This window comes from Haliaeetus leucocephalus, unplaced genomic scaffold (assembly GCF_000737465.1).
Source record: "Haliaeetus leucocephalus isolate CR32 unplaced genomic scaffold, Haliaeetus_leucocephalus-4.0 Scaffold155, whole genome shotgun sequence".
In the NCBI taxonomy this organism is placed as follows: domain Eukaryota; kingdom Metazoa; phylum Chordata; class Aves; order Accipitriformes; family Accipitridae; genus Haliaeetus; species Haliaeetus leucocephalus.
In genome coordinates, this window is record NW_010972591.1 from 1,716,023 (window position 1) to 1,737,163 (window position 21,141).

Below are 21,141 nucleotides of genomic sequence, written 5' to 3' on the forward strand. Positions count from 1 at the left end.
GGCCATTGGCATGAGACTGCAAACCAGAACCTGCATATCTCTGGCCGGGTCTGGGATGGCCCTGCCTGGAGGACAGACCTCCAAGTGTCCCTTCCAATCCAAAGTGGTCTTTGAGTTTATAAATAAACTGAGCTGTCCTGGACTTGAAGCAGTTCTGGCAGGTTTTAGTCCTTCTATAATATTTTAAGCACAAGGCACTTGTACGCTCAAATCTAGCTACCTAACAACTCAGGTGCTACTTTAATAGGATTTTGAGCTCTATCACCTCTGTCAAGGTTCAGCTGGGCAAAACCCATCTTTTTCAGTAGGTGGAAGGCTCTGGGAGATGTGAGTGAGTAGGTATGTGTTTACATTGCAGTATGAGGGACAGATAAACATGCATTGGAAAACATAATTATGTGCTTCAAATTGTTTGTCTTTACTGTTATTCTTCACTGGTACAGTTTCTTTTAAAACCTTTAAATATATGTCTACAAACATCAGTGTGCTCTGCATGCTAATATATCTAATAAACTGTAATTACTATATCCTGGTTGCTTTGGTTTCCCCTTTTAAGCAAAAGCAACTATAAGCTCAGTTGATCTAGCTGATTAACCCAGGTGGAAAATTGCTTTGCATTAGCAGAGCACCGAGGTGAATCTTGCCAGCATTCACTAAAACAGTGTAAATCTGGGGCGGGGTGGGGGTGTGTGTTCATATTTCTTTTATTCAGCTATCTGGTCTGTGGGAGAGAGCAGGCGCAAGATTCCCTTGCACTCCAAAAGGCAGATTGCTGTGATGCTACTTACATAAAATGCTCAAGTCTCAGCTTCCAGCTCTCTGCCTGATCATGTTGCTACTTACACCTTATCTATGCAGAGAACTGGGTTGTTAGGATTTCTGCACACCCAGCCTCTGCTTATCTTATCTCTTTTGTCAATTAATTTGCATTTATAGGGTTTGGCAGCTCTGAGGGGGTTTTACAGTGTGGATTTTTTTTTTCTTGTTTTGCTTTGTTAATTTTCTACATTACCAATAGAGAAAACCATTTCTGCAGGTTTACTTTCCATTTAGTAATAAAATGAAGCCTGAAACTGGCTCTCCTTGCCTGCGCCTTGATGGTCTTGGCAGCTGCTGCTCTGGTGCTGTTGGTGGGAGATCAGCAGCAGAGTCAGTAATGACAAGTTACCTCCTAGCACTGCAAACGCTTTCCCAGATTGAGAGCCTAATGCATACAGAAGCAGCCTGTTAATATTTACAGAGTGGATAAACTGTGGCTGACCTTAAAGCATTGCAACTTTGAAGCAGAGGGCTAATTTACTGTGGAAAAAAAGATGAAGTATTCTCTGTCAAGAGCCCTTAAAGGTGGTGGCATGATGAGGGGATGTCAGGCCGTTACTGGCATTATGGGTTTGGACAGTCTTGGAAGACAGTCTACCTGCTTCTTCCAGAGCAGCTAATTTAGGATGCAGAGAGAAGCAAAGACTTCCATCATCCATAGTGTCTATAGAAGCTAGAGAAATACCACATTCTTTTCTGCAATAAAGCTTTCCCTGGAGTTCCTGGAAGACCTTTATTTGTGTAGTATTATTTCCAGAGTGAGGAATTTCTCGGACAGACAGCTCGTGATGGCTTTAAGCCTGTTAAGTACTGTCTGCATAGTTAGATTTTTTGCTAATGCTCAATATTTTTTTCAAAACTAGGTCCCTTCTGCAACTTTAGTCCCTGACAATCCCTGCAGTGCTGCTTTAGAGAGACAGCCAGGCATGTTTTAATCGAAACGAATGCTAAGAGCTGAGCATGTGCTTGAATGCTGTGCATATTGGACAAGTAATTCAGGACCTCTGCACCTTACCTTCCTTTTGTACTTGCTTTTGACCTTATGCTTTTTTTCCAGAAACTTCCTAGTGTTTTCTTTCGATTTTTCATTAATGCTAATTACTGTAATTTACATACTATTAAGACTGAACTGATAGAAATTCATTCATGCCAAGGAATGAAAAGGTATACTTTAGCAGAGCTGTTTCAGAAGGAGGGGAAATATTTGAGGTTTTACAGAATTTTCTAGAAGTGCTGTTAGCATTTCCACAGGCACTTGATAAGAGAGGATTCTGAAAAGCAATTAAATTACTCAGCCGCTAAGGCTTCTTGGATGCACAGAAACAACTGAAATTGCACCTACCTCCATGACTGTCGCAGCAAAGCCTCTGCTGTTGAAAGCAGAAATAATCTCTGAAAGCCCATAGATTTGCCCCATTTTTGCTAGCAGTTAGTCTGGCTTCTGGCCTCAAAAAGTGGGGAGGTCAGTCAGGACAATTTTCACCAAAGCCTACAAGGTTATCTTACGCTGAGATCTCTGCAACCCGTCGTGTTACAATAAGCATTCACTGGTTGTCATGCTACCTGGGGGCAGTGGTGGATGCTCGCGTGGGCAGCGCAGAGCTCTGCCCGGGTACCACCTCCATCACCATGAGGGAGTGGGACCAGAGGACAGTGGAGAGAGCCTGAGACACATTTACCTCTGTCTGGAACTAAACTTTGTAGCGTTACAAAAAAAATGTATGTTTCAGCAGAGTCTGGGCAGATTTAAGTGATTTGGTTATGGCAAATCTGTTATTTTCTGTTCTGTGCACTTTGGGGTTGGTGAATATAAAAGCAGCAGTGCTGATATTCTCAAGCCGCATAGTCCTTGCCTTTTTTTCACATGGGCTCTCAGCAGAAAAAGAAAAGCAGATCTGTTATTTACAGAGCTATTCAGCTCCCACAACTGGGCAGGGAGGCGGGCGCCTGGCCCGCAGACCCGGGGGGGAGTCGCACATCGCTTGTAAGAATCGGTTAACAGTCTTAAACTCCCTCTTTGGAGGGAGCACATGCTTTGATAATAAAAACCTTTTCTGGTAAAGACCTCCAAAGTTCTAAGGCGTAACCGTACTGAAGGATGTGAGGATGGCAGCCCTCCCTGTCTCTCGCTGCCTGCACCCAACCTGCCCCCCTTGTCATCACCTCTCCCTCGCTGGCCGCAATGTGTGGGGCCTAACTCTGGCTCCACAGATATCGAGGGACTGTTTTTCTCATAGACATAGTGCGATCAGGACTTTATTCTCTGCCTTCTCTATTCTCCGGCTCAATAAATGACCCAAGCCAGCGAATACGCAGGCCGTGGCAGCGAGTGCTGTCGCTGCGTTCTCTCATCCCTGGGGTTTAGTGTCTGCTGCTCCTGGCAGAGCCCTCTTGGGGCTCAGAGCACCACGACTGTGGCACGGGTGCCTGGCCAAGTTGTGACCTTGCACAGGGCAAGACGTGCTGTTACTTTGCCCCTGGTGACAGCACCCAGGCGAACAGGGAAGGAATCCCCGCCACGGCACACAGGGTGCCAGCCTGCCCTTTTCGGCTTGAAAGATTGAAATGAGTCTTTCCAAAGCATCTAGCAGGAGCACCGTGCCACCTACAAGGAAGGTCCTAAAAAGCACCTTTCAGCAGCATGTGTGTCCCTTTGCTCCTGGCACGTCGGCGGCCCGGCTCCAGCCCTCCGGCAGGCGCAGCGTGCAGGAGCCGGTGGCTGCTGCCGCAGGGAGTTGGGGGACCACCAGAAAGTGCGCAAGTGCTTGCAGCTGCTCGGCCTGAGCAGCCTGCTGTAAATAATATTTTATCAGGTCTCTAAATTATTTATCAACTACATGAAGCACAGTGCGTATGCTTACTGTGTACTAAGCATGTGCAAGTGTCTCTCATTGCTATTTTAACATGGTAGAAAATACTGCCTATCATTTTCCAGGAGCCCAAAAATCAGCCATTTGAGCACTCAGGCAGTAGCTTGCAGCTTAGTGTATTTTGTGCTACACAAGTGTGTCCACCGTTTGTAATATTTAGTCTGATGTTTTGCAGTAGAGAATGGAGGACAGTTGTCTTTGTGTCTCCAGCTGTGCTCCTGTCTATTAGCAGCCATCTTCTGTAACCAGAATCAGCAAAAACTAATCTTTCAAACTGGTTCCCAGGTATGACTTTGTGGAAGTGGAAGATGTATCAGAGACCAGCACGGTTATACGAGGACGGTGGTGTGGACACAAGGAAGTACCTCCGAGAATAACATCAAGAACAAATCAGATAAAGATAACCTTCAAATCCGATGACTACTTTGTGGCTAAACCTGGATTCAAGATTTGTTACTCCCTTGTGGTAAGTCACCTAGCTGTGTCATGGGTGAGAGACAGATTGTAGTATAAAAGAGCATCAGTACTTGAAGACTGGATGATGTAGCTAACTGCATTGGATCAAAACACTGATTGACTGAAAGTATTTCCATTCCAGCAACTACATTAATACAGATCAAAGTGTATTTGACATCCTGTCATTAAATATAGAATAAAGTCAAGTCCAGGCCAAGATTTACACTAGTAACATGTTTCAGAAGTACTAACACTTTCTACACTGGGGCTGCACAGCCAGTGCCTTGACAGATGCTGCAGAAATAGCAAAGAAATGGCTGTGCTACAAACTCCTTTTTTATGTTCATTTGAGGTCAAATAAAAATACCTTGAGGGGTTATGGCTGTGATTCTGAGTTAGTTGCAGAGTAGTTTATTCTACATGCAATAAAATTCTACATGTAAGACAATGTGCTAAGGCTCAGGCTGTATTTTTAACCACGTATAAACATGCCTCTTTGTATATGCAGTGGCATTAGCAGTGTATCGTGTACTGTTTCAATGAGATGAAAACCTCCTCTTTTTTTATTTTGGTTTTGTCTTTAGGGAGCAGGAATGCTTATTGCTCTAAGTAAATTTTGATACAAATACATATTCCTTTGTATTGTCCTGATTAATATTATAATGCTTTTGGTGCAGTGTAGCTCAAAAGAGGCAGATTTTGCAAACACTCAGGAAATGGTAAGCATTAATTTATTATACTGTCATCATTATATTTTCGTATCCATCACACTTCTTATTCCTTTTTTATTCAATCCACTGTTATTTAACAAGAATAAGAAAGCCTAGAATAGCAATAATGTTGATGCTGTAACCGGAGAGATCCACTGTTTGAGTCATTTCATTTCAACCTCTCGGCTTTGCATGCATTTATCCCTATGTATGCTAAAAAGAGTCCATAAACAGCACATTGTCAAGACAAGTCTAAAGCTATAAAGATTGTGCTCCCCTGCATTTAAATTGTTAGACTTCTAGTGGAGTAAGGCATTGCACTGTGAGTAAATCCTGAGCTCTAATTTACTCTAATTTGAAGGTAATCTACTAAAACTAAAATTTAGGCAGAACAGTCTATGAAAGACCACTGGGCATGAAAATGAGACAGTGAAGCAGCCTGTCGTTACACTGCTTGTATTTCAGTGCAGCCACAAAAACTCTGCTGCATTTAGCAAGCTTTATTCCAGAACACGTACAGCTAGTCTGATAGTATTATGCTTTCCAAAAATGAATGTTATCACTCAAAACACAGGACTCTCTGCACTAGAAAGCTCAAAAAAGGCTACTGTATTTATCTAATTTCAAAACTATGAGTAAACAGAGAATTTTACAGTCTAGCAAATTCAGAAGAATACTCTCCAAGTGCACCCTCTGAATGAAATACTATTTTATTTCTGAGAAGAGAACTGTACAGGTGATTAGTGGCATTTGCGAGATGGGGGATGATATGTACTTAGCTGGTCTTCAGATTCCAAACCGTCCAACCTAAAACTGCAGGATTAGTATTTAGCAGAGTCAGCCCTTATTCCATAGTCCCCACAGTCACTTAGAGCACAGTTCATAGATATGCTGAGCACTGCTGACCCCTGAAGGTTGAACTCATTGTGCGTTTCTAGGCAGCAAAGGAGGGAGCATTAATGAAGCATGCAAAAACATATGGTATTTTGTATCAGATGAAATGAAAGACCTTTACATTGCTTTTTTTCTTTCCTTTTTAACCTTCTCCAAGACAAGGCTACTTCCAGGGGCTTTCTTGGAAAATGGTTCACAAGATATGTGCAAATCTTTAACTCCCTTGTTTTTTCTTATATTTGGAGTTTGGATCTGCATGGCAGTTTTTTATTTGTATACCAGACTCTGACTGATAATTTTCCAGAGAAAATTGAAGCAAGCAATTTGGAGAGTTCACTTGAGTTTATTGATCAGCCGCATCTCCTGAGCGTGGTGCCAGAATGGCTGGATGAATTTCTCCCCATTACGCATGCAGCCAAACAACCTCGCAGCCTTGCTCTCTGGCCTTCTCATTTATGAATCTTCAAGGAAGTCAGTTAAGTTCACTTCATTTGATGCAGATCAAATTTTTACTTAGTTCAGCACTCTGCATGAGGCACAAATGAGGCACTGCAGAGCTTAGCAGAAACATACTTCATTATCTTCATGTACTTGTGTTTTTGCATTAACTTCACATTTCAGTACCATTTAGAGAAACAAAAAGGGATAATTTTTCTAGAGAAGACATAAGTTAGACTTGTATCCATGAAAAATCACGTTTGCCCTTGTAAAACAAGGCATGCAAAGCAAGGAACTCATATAAGATGAAGAGGCTCAGTCACTCAGGACAGTGGGATTAGAATTCAAAGTAACTCTGGAAAATTAGACTGAAAAAAATACAAGGTTGTATTTAACAGGACAACCTTGAAAGCCATATGGATGCATGGGAGTAATTAACTGTCCCAATATAGGAGAAGGGACAATGGGCAAGGGAGCAGATCTGTGAAATAGTCTGACCATCTAAACACAGCATTCAGCAACTTTTTCTTGCCAAGTCTGGCTCCCTCCACCTTCTTCCTCCTCCTCTCCTCGCATCCCCTGCCCGGTGGCACCTCTGCCTCTGCCCTCCCCTCTGTGGATCTGAGGGACTAGGAAGGCTGGAGGGGGAGCAGTGAGGGTGGTTTTGGAAGGAAGGGGGAGATCCAACAAGCTGCTGCCTGTTGCCTGTCCCTGATCTTCTCTTTCCCCATGAAGCCTTAGGACTCCCTGGGGTGGGAGCTCCAGGGTGGACCTAACTCCAGGAGTTGAGCTGAGTGTGCCCCACTGCTTATCCCAACATGAATAAGAGTCAAAAGTGTCCTAAGGTGGCTGGAAAAAGTCACTCCTCCCCTGTGCTGTCTGTGATGGTGCAAAAGTAGGTAAATAGGTGCAGCTGGTGGCTGGTGTCTACAGACACTTCACATTCAAAGTCCCCAGTTGTAGCTGTGCAGTTTGTTGGCTTAGCCTGGGTGTCCACACAGAGAAATGTCTCCCTCGAACCTCTGTAAAAATTGTCTTCCCCTTCAAGCTTCACAGACCTAGAGCAAAAATGGTCTGGAGCAAGCCCTGCACAGCTATTAGGCATGAGCCTGACTTAGCTGCGAATTTGTTTGAAATTCTTCCCTGCTCTTATCACTTAAAGTGCTTATTTCTAAACGTTTTTTTTTTTTTGCTTTTCCTGATTGAGTTGCCTTAGAAACATCAATTTGCAGTATAGAAGGCACTGAGGTATTCCAGGCGTTTTTTTCTCACACGTTATATAATTTCTTACTCTAAGGACATAGTGTTTCACAGCAAACACAGCAGAAATATGTGATACAGAGGAAGATAAGTAATCTTAGGTTACTTGCACAGTTGCTAGAGGGAAGGTAGGCATTGTCATGAGAAAGGCCCCTGGGTTGCACACCTTAAAGTAGCTGATGTGAATATTCTGCATTGCCACAAATGTAAAATTTCATTCCACCGCTGCTTGCAGTGCAGTCACCTCAACTGAGGGATCTTGCATGTAGCAGGTAAGTATTCAATAATTACTAAAAATACTGCATCAATTATTTTGAGATGTAGGAATATAAATTAAGTTACACTGTTACACGTGGACATAATCTTTTCTTGATTGAAGTAATTTTATACTATTCCCTTTTTCCTTCTGAAGTGAAATTCTTCCAATGTCCTAATTCTGGAAGGGAATGTTAACAAGACTGGATTCCATGTTTTATAAGTACATTAGCATGGACATTTACTAAAATAATCTAGGAACTCGTTCAGGAACATGTTCCAACAATAAAGGTGAATGTTTTGAATTAAAATTCCTGCATCTAATTTCATTTTAATGAGACAACTAGAAAATGTTGGATTCCATTTGCTAATTAAAAACATTATTTTGAGTTTATTGTAAAAGGCATATATTTGTTATACGTTTATAACAGTAAATTGTTATTGCCTTACTAATTGTTTTGTTAATCCTAAATGAAATCTGTATGTTGGAACTTTGACGAAAATCATTATTCGAAACAAGGGCTACAGAAAAGCTAGGAACATATGTGTATGTATATGTACAAACACGCATATATACAAAGATGTAAGGTTAAAAAAATATGTATTTATATATACATCTTTTTAGATATATGCACATATGTATGTGCTTTTACCTTTCTTTTCTTTATAATATAATTCATGACTAGGAAGCATCACATGGCATTAAGAGCAATCTTTACTTATTTGGGAATTGTAAACCAACAGTGGTGGACAGGTGGTGCTAAAGAGAACATAAGTGTGTTTGTCCCAGGATAAACTTATCTGTCAAAATGTGTATCAGTGTGTTAGATCATTGCATAATTTTTGCTTGTTTGAAATGACATTTTTTGAATGAAGGAGCCATAAAGAAATTAATGGAATGGAGGGGGGACACGGACTTTGGGGGTTGATCCATCATGTGGAATTTACAGAGAAGTAGCTTTCTGCTAAACACCCAGGCCATAGGTCACCACTCATATGATCAAAAAAAAGAGCATTGGTCACAAAGTGGGGTAAGACACCACAGTCTAATAAAATTTAGTTACTTTCCCATGCAAAAAATATTGACCAGTCAAAGTTAGTTCAAATACTAAACTTAAACTCTTTGATACTTGCCTGTTAAGCTCACAAGAAAACAACACAAATTCAAAGCACAATCAGAAAATGAAAATGGGCAGAATAAGAACCCGATCTTGATACTTATACTCACAGTCACTCTGAATTAAGTGACTGGCTGCCTGTATTTTACCAGATTTGTTTGCACAAGTAGTGCAGCATCAGACAGCAGTTTTTTTAAATAAGTCAATAAATAAACTCCCTTGTAAGAGTTAAGGTGATCACAAAAAGATTCAGCCACTAGTGTGAATACAGATTCCTAAAGACCATAAAGGATGATTAATTCTTTATCACCAGCCACAGAGCTGAATCCAGCCCGGAAGCTGCAGGAGTCTTTGCTGCTGTGCTTCTGTTTCAGCTTGTCACTTCTTTCACAGAATAGACTTTTCATTTCTGTCTCCAAGACAAAATATGCTGCCTGAAAACCCATATAATATATCTCATGTGACAACAGGCATGATAATGGTGCATGAATACTTTCCCTGCTTTTAGATAATCCACAGAAGGAATCCCAGTAAATTGCTGGGGGTACAAAAGGGGAGGAATGGGGTGGGGGGGAATGTCTTGGTTAATAAAGTGGTTGAACATGAAATAGATCTCACGGTGAAGAGGCAAGAGCTTACACATGGAAGCTTTATCAGTTTTTCTGCTACTCTTTCTCTGATTTCAGTTTTGATTGTCTGTCTATGCTAGACAGCAAAGATTTTTTATAAATACAACCCATGTGCAAAACTCCTAACAATCTATAAGATGAAACTTCTGTTTTCTTAAGTTCTGGCAGAAAAGTATTATTTTCTGTGGTTTTGCTCAAGGCGTACCATCTTCATAAAGTTATCAGCCAGAGGCTCAACTTTCAGAAGAGAAGTAATTAAGTCCTTTCTAATTATATAAAACTTGCTCAAAATCTTGAACATTCCTTCCCCAACTTTACATAACCAGAGGATTTAAGAGATTATCTATGCACAATTTTTCATATATAATGTTTTAAAAAGCAATATAAAATAGCAGCATGTTAAAAAGAGAGATTGTGCCTCAGTGCATCTTGAGACATGGAGCATCTCAGAGTAATTTTATATGGGGAGGAGGAGTGCTTTCCATTGAATGAAGGTTCCTGAGAATCCAGCAAGCCTCAATCTGCTGCTCAATTCATCTCACAGGACCTAACCTGTCCTTCAGCAGGGGTTGATGAAGAAAGGAGAGTGGTGTGGTAGACAAGCCAGGCAGTGTGGTAGGCAGGGATGTTCCAGTTCTCCCAGCACTCAGAGCAGAATAAAAGGTAGTGAGGGATACAAAGAAGCAAAACTGGGAATCAGATAGCTTGGCAATAAGGAAATGGCATTCTTGGGTTGAGAAGGCACGTCTGGATGAGAAGTTTCACAGGCAGCATTGGCTCTTCCAGGGGCAGCCGAAGTTCCTAATTGAAAGTTTCATTCTAACATTTGCTTCTAACCAAGAACTATTTCTCCCTCCAATGTCCTATTGCACCTTCCAAAACCTCAAACCTTTACTGCCTAACTGCTAAGTCTTGCCCACCCCATCTCCTCAGGTGGAAAACCTTGCAGGTTTTCAAGCCTGAGACCCGCCAGCTGAACGCAACGTATGAGTCAGAGGGAGCCTAGGGGCTGCAGCCAAACCTATGACCTGACCCAACACTTCACAGTCAGTTGTCCCAGACTGCATCTTCTCCCAGTTTTCCCTAGACTGTGTCCTAATGTAGTCCTTCTCTTGGCCAGTCTTTTCTGAAGGTCTAATGCTGCTTCCACGTTTACTCTTGTCTCAGACACAAAGATCGGTCCCAATCCTTCTACTATCTGACTCTTATTTTTAAGTTTCATTAGGAGTCTCCCTGTCTTTTGTCCTAATTTCTAAAGCTATTTGTAAGTCAGAGATGACACTGATAAGAGAGTGGTGCACAAAAGTAGGTTTCAGGGAGAAGAGGAATCACCTACCAGCTTGGTGTCAGAGGATGCTACAAGTACTAGAGGGAAGGACTGACATAGGATCATCCAGGAATGGCAATGAAACAGCGGCAACAGCAAGGACAAGGGAGGAGAGTTAAGTATAGTCCAAGTTCAGAAATAAAGGTAATTGTTGATAAGGAAAGCACACACAATGGAAGAGGCAAGTCCACAGAGAGAGAGAAGGCAGCAGAAATGCCAAAAGGCAATGGGCAGAGGAGGCAGAAGAAGCCCCAAACAAGCAAAGTTTCTTGAAAGCTGAAAGGAAAAATAAAAAAGCCAAAGAACAGAGAGGGTGTTACTGATGATATCAAACTTAGCAAATGCATCATGAAAGATGAGGAAGAAGAAGCCTTCCCTCTTTACCAGGAAGATGTCCACATGTCACTTGGTCATTACAGTAATATGAAAGCAGTTTCAGTTGGACTGAAGAAGGGTGAATGGCAATTAAGGAAACATTTTTAACAAGGGAATGAAGGGGAGGAGGGATTTGTGTAAACCAAAGGAGTTGCGGTGGCATAGTTAGGAAGGAAAGGAGGCAAATGAATCGGAGATTTTAGACAGGCAGTGGACCTGAAATAGGAAAGACTGGGTCTGGGAGAGGAGGGAGGGCAGGTGTGGATTGGGTAGAAAGCAGGGCAAAAGTAGGGCCATTTCGCTAGATCAGCCTCTTTTGGCAAAACCTGTGACTGTGAACTTCAGGAGTAGTAAGGCTGGGTTTGAGGATGTTTCAAAAGTGAAAAGAGATGGGTGAGGAAATGAGTTATGGCCAGGGAAGTACAGACCTTCTGGCAAGGAAGATACCAAAACCAGAAGCAGCAGGACCCAGTAAGCACACAGAAGCTCCTGGAAGCTGTCAGACTTCAACTGATAAAACAATTGTTTTCATCAGAAAGGAAAACAGACCTTAGTGTCTGTGTTTTCCCAGCTGCAAGCATGTGTGCCTGAAAGTTTTGTTGTTTCAACAGCATGGTGGAGAACTGGCCATTTGCTCTCCTCCACCCCGATTTGTTGCCAGCTCAAAGTGTGGTCCTTTGCAGGACGTTGTCATCGATCTGTCTTAAACCAACAGCAATCCTGTTGATGTCCCATTCCTGTTGAAAATGCTACATCTTTAATCCAGTAGTGTGTTATGCACTGTTTGAGAATTCAACAAACTCGTGGCAGCAGCCAAGGACAAGAAAATGTAGCGCTTTACATCTTCAAATGATTATACAAGCACAAGCATGTTATTTTCAAATCCAGTATCCTGTCCCAAATAGTTGACTCTAACAAGACTTAGAAGCATTGTTCATTTAGGACAGCTTTAGATTTTGAAAGACTGCATTTCCTGCTGGCAGTACCTACCTGTTTTAAGAATTCCTGAGGAAGTCAGTGACCCAGAGGAAATTCCTACTTTTCCAAGGTAAGTTAGAGATACAAAGACAAAAACAGAAAAAGACCATCACGTGCAGTACTAACAAGGTTACCCATGTTAGACAAAAAAAATCATAGTTTATTCTTTTTAGAAGCTCAAAAGCCTTATTCAACATCAATATGATTTCTTGCAAAATACAGCAGAAACAAATTGGAAGATGCAAATTCCAAGAAGCACACAACCATATTAGTAATGAGATTAAACAACTACATAGCGTATAAGAATAGTGGATAAGGGCCACAGGAATGTTGCAGTTGTTGGGAAGTGTGTAATACTGGCAGAATAGTGACTTTGGTTTTTTAATTAAATGAATGAAGGGGACCCCGGTCTCATAGCAACTGTCCATGATCTTGCCACTGTATGGCTAAGTGAGGGGACGTGTGAAGATGCATGGTGAGTTGTCTGTGCCTTCAGCTTGCATGCCCATACTGCTTCCCAGTTCATAATCAGTTTCTAGTCCTAACATACCTGGATACATAAAAAAATTCTAGATGAAAGCTAATCTTTTCCCTGTTCTTCAAATGTCAGCTAGGGTCAAGCAACCTCTGTTAAATAAAAATACAGAGTGCACTACAAGTAGACTTTCAGCGAGCCAGAGTTCATGAATTACTGGTCAGTGGCAAAACTGTCCTATTGGACAAGTAGGAAATGAAACCCATCCCCAAACTGGTTGGAAATCTCTTAAGTAACCATTGATAATTAGAGAAATAAATCAATGATTTGTAACAGTCTGGAAGTCCTGTGAATGAGTGGTGGTTAAAAAATGCATGGAGGATATTCAAGATATTTTTGTATTAAAACTACCCTGGGCAAATCTAATTTTAAAAAGGATTTATTACCTCAGGCTTTTTTTAGAGCTTGCCAGTCTTAAAATCAGTAATTCTACTTATCACGTATGTTGGACAGCTTTTTCAGGATATTCACAAAGCAATATTTTTAATTAACATTAAACATGCATTTGTAGCAGAAAGTAAGGATGGATCCAGCACTGAAAATTGTAATGCATGAAATGAAAGGGTACATTTTCTGTGCCATAATGAGCGTAACATAGGAGAGGACAAAGGCCATCCTGTTCCCTGACTTTGCTTCCCATATCTGTGTAACCAAACAGAAAATATCAGTAGCTTGGACATGATATTTTGACACTGCAATAGGGACAGACCAATAGCAGTAATACAGCTCCTGTTAGAAGACGTGGAAAGACCTTGTAGCTAATTTATCTGCTTAGAGTTGACCATTAGGAGGGCACAAGAAGGAGAGATGGGAAATACAGTAGCAAACTGGACGTGCCACAAACACCTCATCAATGCTGCTGGTACATATGTGGATGTCTCTGTGTCTACACTGAAGAGGAAGGTTAAATCCAACCATTCTCACCTTAGTTTACCCTGAACCACACATCAGTGTGTATGAATATGCGGTGAGTTTACACTGTCAGACTTTTCTAACAACACTCATCAACCTGTCCATCACATTAGCTGTTTGGTTGAAAACTATTTTAGATTGTTGACTTGAGGACATAATGCTGTCTCTGTAAATCCCTATTCTGTCCTTTTATTTCACTTTAGCAACAGTTGAAGAATATTAGTATGTGAAATGATGATAATATATGAAGAACTTACCTTTTATTTTGTTTTGGTAACTCTGGAGGGTGTTTTATAGAAATCTAGTTATGATGGATTTGTAGGGGGAACAGAGATGCCATGTTTGATTCTGTAAAAAGGTTAATTAGGCACTAAGATTGTATTACAATGCTGCAAAGAGGTGTTAATTAACTCCTCGTGCTTCAGTGTGTAAAGGCTGGTCCCTCCTACCACCACGGCCACAAGGGAAGAGCAAGTGGCCTGTTCTTTCCATGCTCTGTTCCTGTTGAGCAGCCTCTGCTCTAGATTTTCCACAAAAGGCAAAGGTGCAGCTTAACTTTAATGTATGCCAACTGTGTTGGAGAAGAGTAGGAAGTCAATCTCCCTTCAGAATTTTCTCCTGACAGACTTCCAGAGGAAGTGACTTGTGAATTGAAACATGCTAGACCTCCAACCTGCACTGAGGAATTTGTGAAAACCCATCACAGCAGATGTTGGTTGCAAGTTGTCTTTTAAACCAAAACAAGAATTGCATGTCTTCACTCTCTTGTGGAGAGGTGGGCTCCTAGGCTCAACTTCATGTTTTGTATTCCACCAATACTGTTTATTTGACTTTGCGTCAACGTTATCTTACAAAGCCTGGCAACACAATCCTGTTCTTGTACTGTTCTAGCCCAAGTTTGGGTTGCAGGGTCTTTCGCAATCTTAGCACTATTCAATGTGTTTTGCCTTGTTTGTTGCAACAGCTGTAACTGCTGGAAAATACTTAGAGCCCTGGATCAAATGATACTGATTGTTTTAAGATTTCTGAGTCTAAATTTAGGGGGGGTTGTAGGCTTTTTTTTTGCTCAGTAACGTGTGATGCAGCCAAACCTAGAATCTGTTAATTTAAAGATATGAAGTCATTCAGCCCATTTTTCTCTAAGGACAAGAATTTTCTGTATTGTAAATTCATTGGTTGTTCATCTGGTATCATTTTTAAGTATAACAAGCACAGGAGCATACCTCACAGGAGATTAAACCATAGACTAATAAATCACTGTTGGAAAGACATTTTTTCTTTGATAATCAGTTTTAATTTTCCTTTTTCTTTATGACACACTATTGCCTGAGATTATATTCCTTCCTAATTTACGATAACGAAGTCTGTTCTCTTTGTCATGGGTGTTTATCTCCTTCAGATATTTGCAGAGTGCTCTCACATTTCTTTGCTTATTGCTTAGTCAAGCATCGATGTCCATATTTAGCTTTTAATCTTTCCCAAAAATTCAGGCTATCCAATCCCCTCAGAGTTTTTGATGTTCTTTTCAAAACTCCCCCCGATTTTCCCAGTTTTTTACAATGTTTCTGTGGTATTGAAGGCAGCTGAATCTGGTGGTTCAGGCATCACCAGCACTGTGTTACGGGTGGAGTGTCACCTGCCACGGTACTGGGCTTAGGCAGATCTATATGTCAGTGGCCAGTTCAGCTGCCCTAACACTGGGAATGTGTCTTTTAATGTGTTTTCCTCTGTCAGCTCAGTCCGTCTTTGAGTCCCCAAGTTTCCTGGCTTCCCCTTTCTGCTCAGCATGTAATTTAGGAACACATTAGGTTGCATTTTTCCAGGGTGAACTTTCCCCTTGCTGGGTTGTGATAATATTTGTGATTTTGCCATGTCCTCAGTGAAGTTGGCTGTGCCTGCTGTTGCATTGTCTGCAGGTTTGGACACAGCATCATGGCCTCGGGGAGGGTGCTAGCCTCACAGCTGCAGCTCCGGGCCAGGCTCCACCGCTGCTTGGCCTGACACCTTCTCACAGCCTCAGGTCTTCCCACCTCAAAGACAGGCACAATGAGCCTTTGTAAAGTGCCACAAGATTACCGACTAAAAGACGCTACAGAGGCACACTGTGTTGTTCCTGCTTGCAGTCTGTGACACTGTGCCAGTTGGGTGGGCTGCATGGCCAAACTGAGACCGATGAATAAAGGGATTTGTCTGCTACGCTCTTTTATTTGGATGCTTGCTTTTTCTGTGCCTGCCAGACTTACCTGAGGTCATCTCTAGTTTAAGAAATCATATGATTACAAAACAGATAACAGCAATCCCAGATTCCAAACCAGGAAGATGAAACAGCAAAAACTGGCTTCAGACCACGCCGAGCCACTTGCGACTGGTTTGGTGGGTGGGAGAAGGCTGGTAGCTATTGTCATCCCTCTCCTCCTCCTTGGGCTGTATCATAACTGGAGCTCTTGGGATCTCTACACTTATTTTTAAAAATTCGTAGTCTTATTCTGGCTCTGCAGTTCCAGGCACAGGTCATCAGAGAAGGTCCTTCCTCCATGCTGGAGAAGCTGGTGTGCTTGCAGGCTGGCACTGTTCTTTGCTCAGCACATTGCTTCTAGCTTCAATGACCTTCATGCTATACGCCACATTTCCAAGGACAGTCATGGCGCTGTATAAATCTGATTTGTATTTTCTATGCATACATCTTTATTAAATTTACAGCCTTCTGTTTTGCTCTGAGCACTTGATAAAGTCCATGCTTGTCTTTGTAATAACACAGATGACAGATATGTCACAGAGTGTTTCTGTTTTTCCCTTACACATGCATATTCACACACACATCTTTCATTAGTTGCAGGGTTCCTGTCACTTTAGACTTGATAGGATAAATCTTACTAGAAAATTTTTGGCTAAATGACACTGTTACATAAAATAAGCCCCTGCCTGGTGCTGAGCTTTGTGCTACTGAACTGAACACCTCCTCAAACCCAGTGCCTGTGTTGTTACCATAATCCTTTGCCTACAACCCCCTCTCTATTTTTCAACCCACACATTTCTCGCCATGCTGAACTGATTTTGAACATACATGCCATGCCAAAATAGAGATCTATCACATTTCCCATCTCTTGTAATACCAAGAAAAATGCAGTTCTGTTTTCCTTGAGTGTCAGTTTGATGACTAGTCAGTGCTTAATTAGAGAAGGTCTGAGCCTGTAACTACACAGGGTCAGATTTTGCAACTCATCTGCAGCACTGGAAGCTAAAAATAATTTTTAGATCTGTGGAATTTGTGTATCTTGTCAGATCATTTTCAGCAGAATCAAATAACATCCAATTTTTCTGTGACCCTTAACAACAGGGTTTTTTTCATTTTAATAATTTTTGTTTGGGGAAATATTTTAATTGTACAACTTGATGTTTTGTGGCAGACAAAACTTATTTTCCAGGTCCACTTCTTTTCTTAATCTGCAGAAGACTGTATTTTTTAATAATAGTTCTGATCTTGGCAGCTATAAAAATGCTTCCTTCTAATAAATATTTGTGTCCTGATGTATTTCTTAGGTGACGTGTGGTAAAAAATACTCTGTAATGCAAGTTTTCCTCAGACTGTAGGAATCAGGCACCATGTTGTCTCACTGTGTGTTCTTGATTCTAGCCACCGTTGTTGTCCAACCATCAGTCATATAATGAAGCATAAATACAAGCTCTTGCAGGATCAGACCCTCTAATAAAGAACTCTGTGTATCCCAAATTGTCAGCAAAGACAGGCTGGATGTGAGCCAAAGCATAGGCACAAGGTTGCTCCCACTCTCATATTTTTAGCACGGCTAGTTTGGGGCCAGCACGGGCCTCGGGCTGTTTCCAATATGAGTTTGTTGTGGCCACTCTGTTTTGCAGGGTAATAGTTATGTCCTAGGACATGAGTCATACCATATCTCTACCTCATTTTATTTACTAATACAGATGTAGCCCAAAAATTCTTACATGGAGGTCAGTCTTTTCTTTCATTTTCTCATCACTGCTTGACAGCATTGTAAGTGATAGAGTTAACAGCGTCTGTGAGCCCTGGGGTTCAATGTTTGCAGACTTATGGGTAATTTTAAAAGAGAAACTTATCTTTAAGAAAACAAATAAAAAGAACAAACAAACCCTTAAACTTGGGAAAATGGCCTAGAAAAAATGAGGCTAATTTTTCAACTGCTGTAAGGCAGGCTAAAGCAACCATCTTTTGGCCACAAAAATTTATCTCACACCAAGGTCTGGCCAATAAAGTTGAAACAAAAAAATGCTTGGAAGAACCTGGACACTATGAGGACAGGTAGTCTGACTGCTCCGTATGGTTTGTGTTGCATGCTGAAGAGGCTGCTGGTGATGGAAATAGGCTGCTGAAAACTTTGCTTTCTCTAGAAGTGAACAGAAATTGGGAATACTGTGTAGTTGTGGGTATCTAAACCAAACAGAAAGCCATTGCTGTTTTTACAGATGAGGTGAAACTTTTGCACCTGACTGGAAATGCAATCCTTATTTCAAAATGTGCATTGTACTACATGTCTGTGTTGGCTCTGAGCCACCTGTCCTCTAGGCAGTTATGATGAACACAAGGTCTTATGTGCTTATCTTACGCTCATGGTTAGCGAAGAGCCTGGATCTGTAGGTCATATTCTTATTCAGACCTTCCACCCCTTTTCTGCATATGCATGGATACAGAAAAATTGGTATTATTAAGCTCTGAAGGGAAAAAAAAAGAGCAGTCAGGGCAGATAAAATAAGGCAGCAGAAAATAGGACACTCTGCTCCCTATATATGTAATTTATCTCCATCAGAAATCTGTGAAAGTAAACACTCTGCTTTCCCACTTTAGCAGCAACTTTGTGTTCTGGCATTGCTAGCTCAGTGCTGGTTCAGGTACATTTTCCATGTGCATTAAGAAATAGATTAAAAGCAGAGAAAATGCTTGTAACGCCAGCAGCTGAAATCTGGCAGATTGCATGGCTTCTGGTCTTCTGGTGGTGCACTGGCTGTTGAGGAAGGTTTCTCATCCTGAACAAAAATGGACAGGGTGGCCAGGAGGGCTGTACTACAACCAGCAGTAAAAACTGAACAGACTTTAGGTTTGGTACATTAAAAATGCTGTCCGGTGTTCAGGAAGGACTCAGAGTTTTTGAACCACAGAGCAAAGTTTTTCTGCTGGAGGGTGCGAAAGCACTCTCCCCCTGTTTTCTCCCCATAAGCCTGTGTTGCTTATGGAGGTGGACAGCCTGGAAACCTGGCCTGCTCAGACTAGCACTGCAAGGCCAGGATGGCATGGGTTTGGTGCCTCCTTGGTGTCTTCATAGATGCAGTATGAAGCTACCTCCTGCAATTTTTATTGATACTGATACCACACCCAAGTAGGTTAGAATTAACTGGCTGTGCCTGTTGTCTGGAGCATACCCATCTTCAGTTTCCAGAGAAGCCGCTTGCACCTACAGACCTCGCACTCTTCTGAGCACAACCCTGTCCTGCACCTGTGGGAAGGTGGTGAAGACATGCAGATGTTCACACAGTGAGGAGAGGCCCCACCTCTGCCCATGGTTTGCTGGGAGGTGGTGGTCTGTGGTGGTGTGGTGTCCATCGCTTTGGTATGGGGAGAGCATCTCCCCACGCCCTGGAGGAGATCTCTGTGTGTGCAGGCATAAGTCACCCTGCGTGCTGTGCCACCATGTCACACTGCAGGTTAGTTTCATGTTTTTCTTCTTTGCTCAGCCCAGGCTCTTGGCACGAGTTATGAGTCCGTGTGTGCCACCAAATAGAGTTTATGGCTTGTACCTTTTTCTCCATTTGCATTCTTCTAAATGAAAGCTTATTTTTCTTTTCTGCCTCTGCTTCTGACCTCTGGTAGTCCCAGCATATTTCTTTGTATTAAATGGTGTTTACAACTTCTTTTTATTTTCTTTTCCCAACGTTTTTTTTTTTTCCTCAGCTTCAACTTCTGTGACATTTTCCAGGTCATTAGTACAAAACTGAAAAAACCTGTTCCTCTTGATTTTCGTTGCTTGAAAAATATTTAGCCTATTGTAATTCTACAGCCATCCTTAGTCTATTTGGTTATGCTTGTATTTAGTCAGAATTTAAATAAAATGTATCACATACTAATTCTGACCCAGTACACACCTTCCTGGTCCTGAGATAACGGTCTCAGTTTGGTGTTTAGAAGGGTTTCCCAGGCTGGCTTTTGGTAAGATAATCCCAAAACTGATAACATGGTTTAGTGAGATTGTTTACAAAAATGTGGCAAATGTAAGGTGTTTTCTTTTTACCTAGTCTTTGTTTGTAGTGTTACTTATAATTGATATTTGTAAGAATAATGCATAAGAGAAATAAGAAGTGTGACTGTTCCTAAGGTACTTGTATTTAGTTTTAACAGCAATGGCATTTTTTAGGAATAGATCTGGGGCTGGAAGTCTAGTCTGAATAGGTTTTTTTCCTTACTCTAGCTGTTTGATGAAACTCAAGTTAAAAGAAATTCCCAGTAAGCAGTACCCCATGCTGTTTGCAATAAATCAGCTGCTTTTGATCCCATCAAAAACCTGGAAAAGCTAAGAGAAAATGGTTCTTGTATTCTTCAGAGATTATGTATTCTTTCTATTTTTATGATTATTGTTATCATCTTAGAAAGTTTGTATAGTAGTCCTTTTTTGTTGTCCTAGAAAACGCAATGCCTTCCAGTCAAAGCAGGAGGGTGAACAAATTGTTTTGCTTTGCATTATCTGTGAAACATAACACATGCTCCTGCTGCATGCTTGCTGCAGAATTAAACGGCATCCTCTGGGAGAGAGCTCAAAAACAAATGGATCCTTCACAAAAAATCAATAGGCTGGGATTGCTGCTAGGACAGCTAATGTCCCTTACTGGTACCTTTTTACATTGTGTCCTCAGCTTTGGAATTAAATTTGCTTAGCTCCATTAGAGTTTTTCATTATTATTATTATTCCTCCCATGTTTCTCCTAAATCACATCTGAAAATGTGAGCGTGCATGTCAGAGCACTTAGCAGATCCTCCTGGTAGAACAATGGAAAACTTGGAATATTAAATGAAATTAGGCTGTATTTGTTAATGATTATTTTCCACTGATTATAGAGTGTGCTTAAATCTATAAAAAATAGGTAAAAAATGAAGTGGAAAGAAGGAAGAAAATTAATAGCTTGCTCCTAGGAGGTTTTCTTTCATTAATATTTTTCCTTCTAACCCTAGTACTGGGGCCTCTCAGTACACTCCTGTTTGGTATGAGTCACACCAAGAAGGAGGGCCTGAAATAACCAGCTGTCACTGCCTTCTGTTAACTCTGAAAGACTTTTTTGCCCACCTGGACACTACCGGGCAAGTGAAGTGTCAGCTTTTTCAGTTTTGCTCAGGGCAGATTCACCTATTACCAGGGAGGCTGCTTCCAAAAACCTGTCACTCAGCGTGGCAGAAGTTCACCAAAGTCCTCTCAAGGGCACTGGACTCTGACCTGGGAGCAAGTTTTTGGCTCCTGGGGTCACTCCTCCCAAGCTCTTTTTCACCTGGCAGCTCCCCAACACCATTCTGATGCGCAGCATCGCAC

General features: G+C 41.5%; 1 protein-coding gene across 1 annotated transcript in view; it reads left to right on the forward strand.

Annotated features, from left to right (window-relative positions):
• The window catches only part of PDGFD (platelet derived growth factor D), a 144,259-nt gene that overhangs the window by 83,929 nt on the left and 39,189 nt on the right, over window positions 1-21,141 (forward strand). The window contains exon 3 of the mRNA XM_010562116.1: window positions 3,975-4,155. Within this exon, the coding sequence (XP_010560418.1) occupies window positions 3,975-4,155 (181 nt within the window). The remainder of the gene's footprint in view (window positions 1-3,974; window positions 4,156-21,141) is intronic.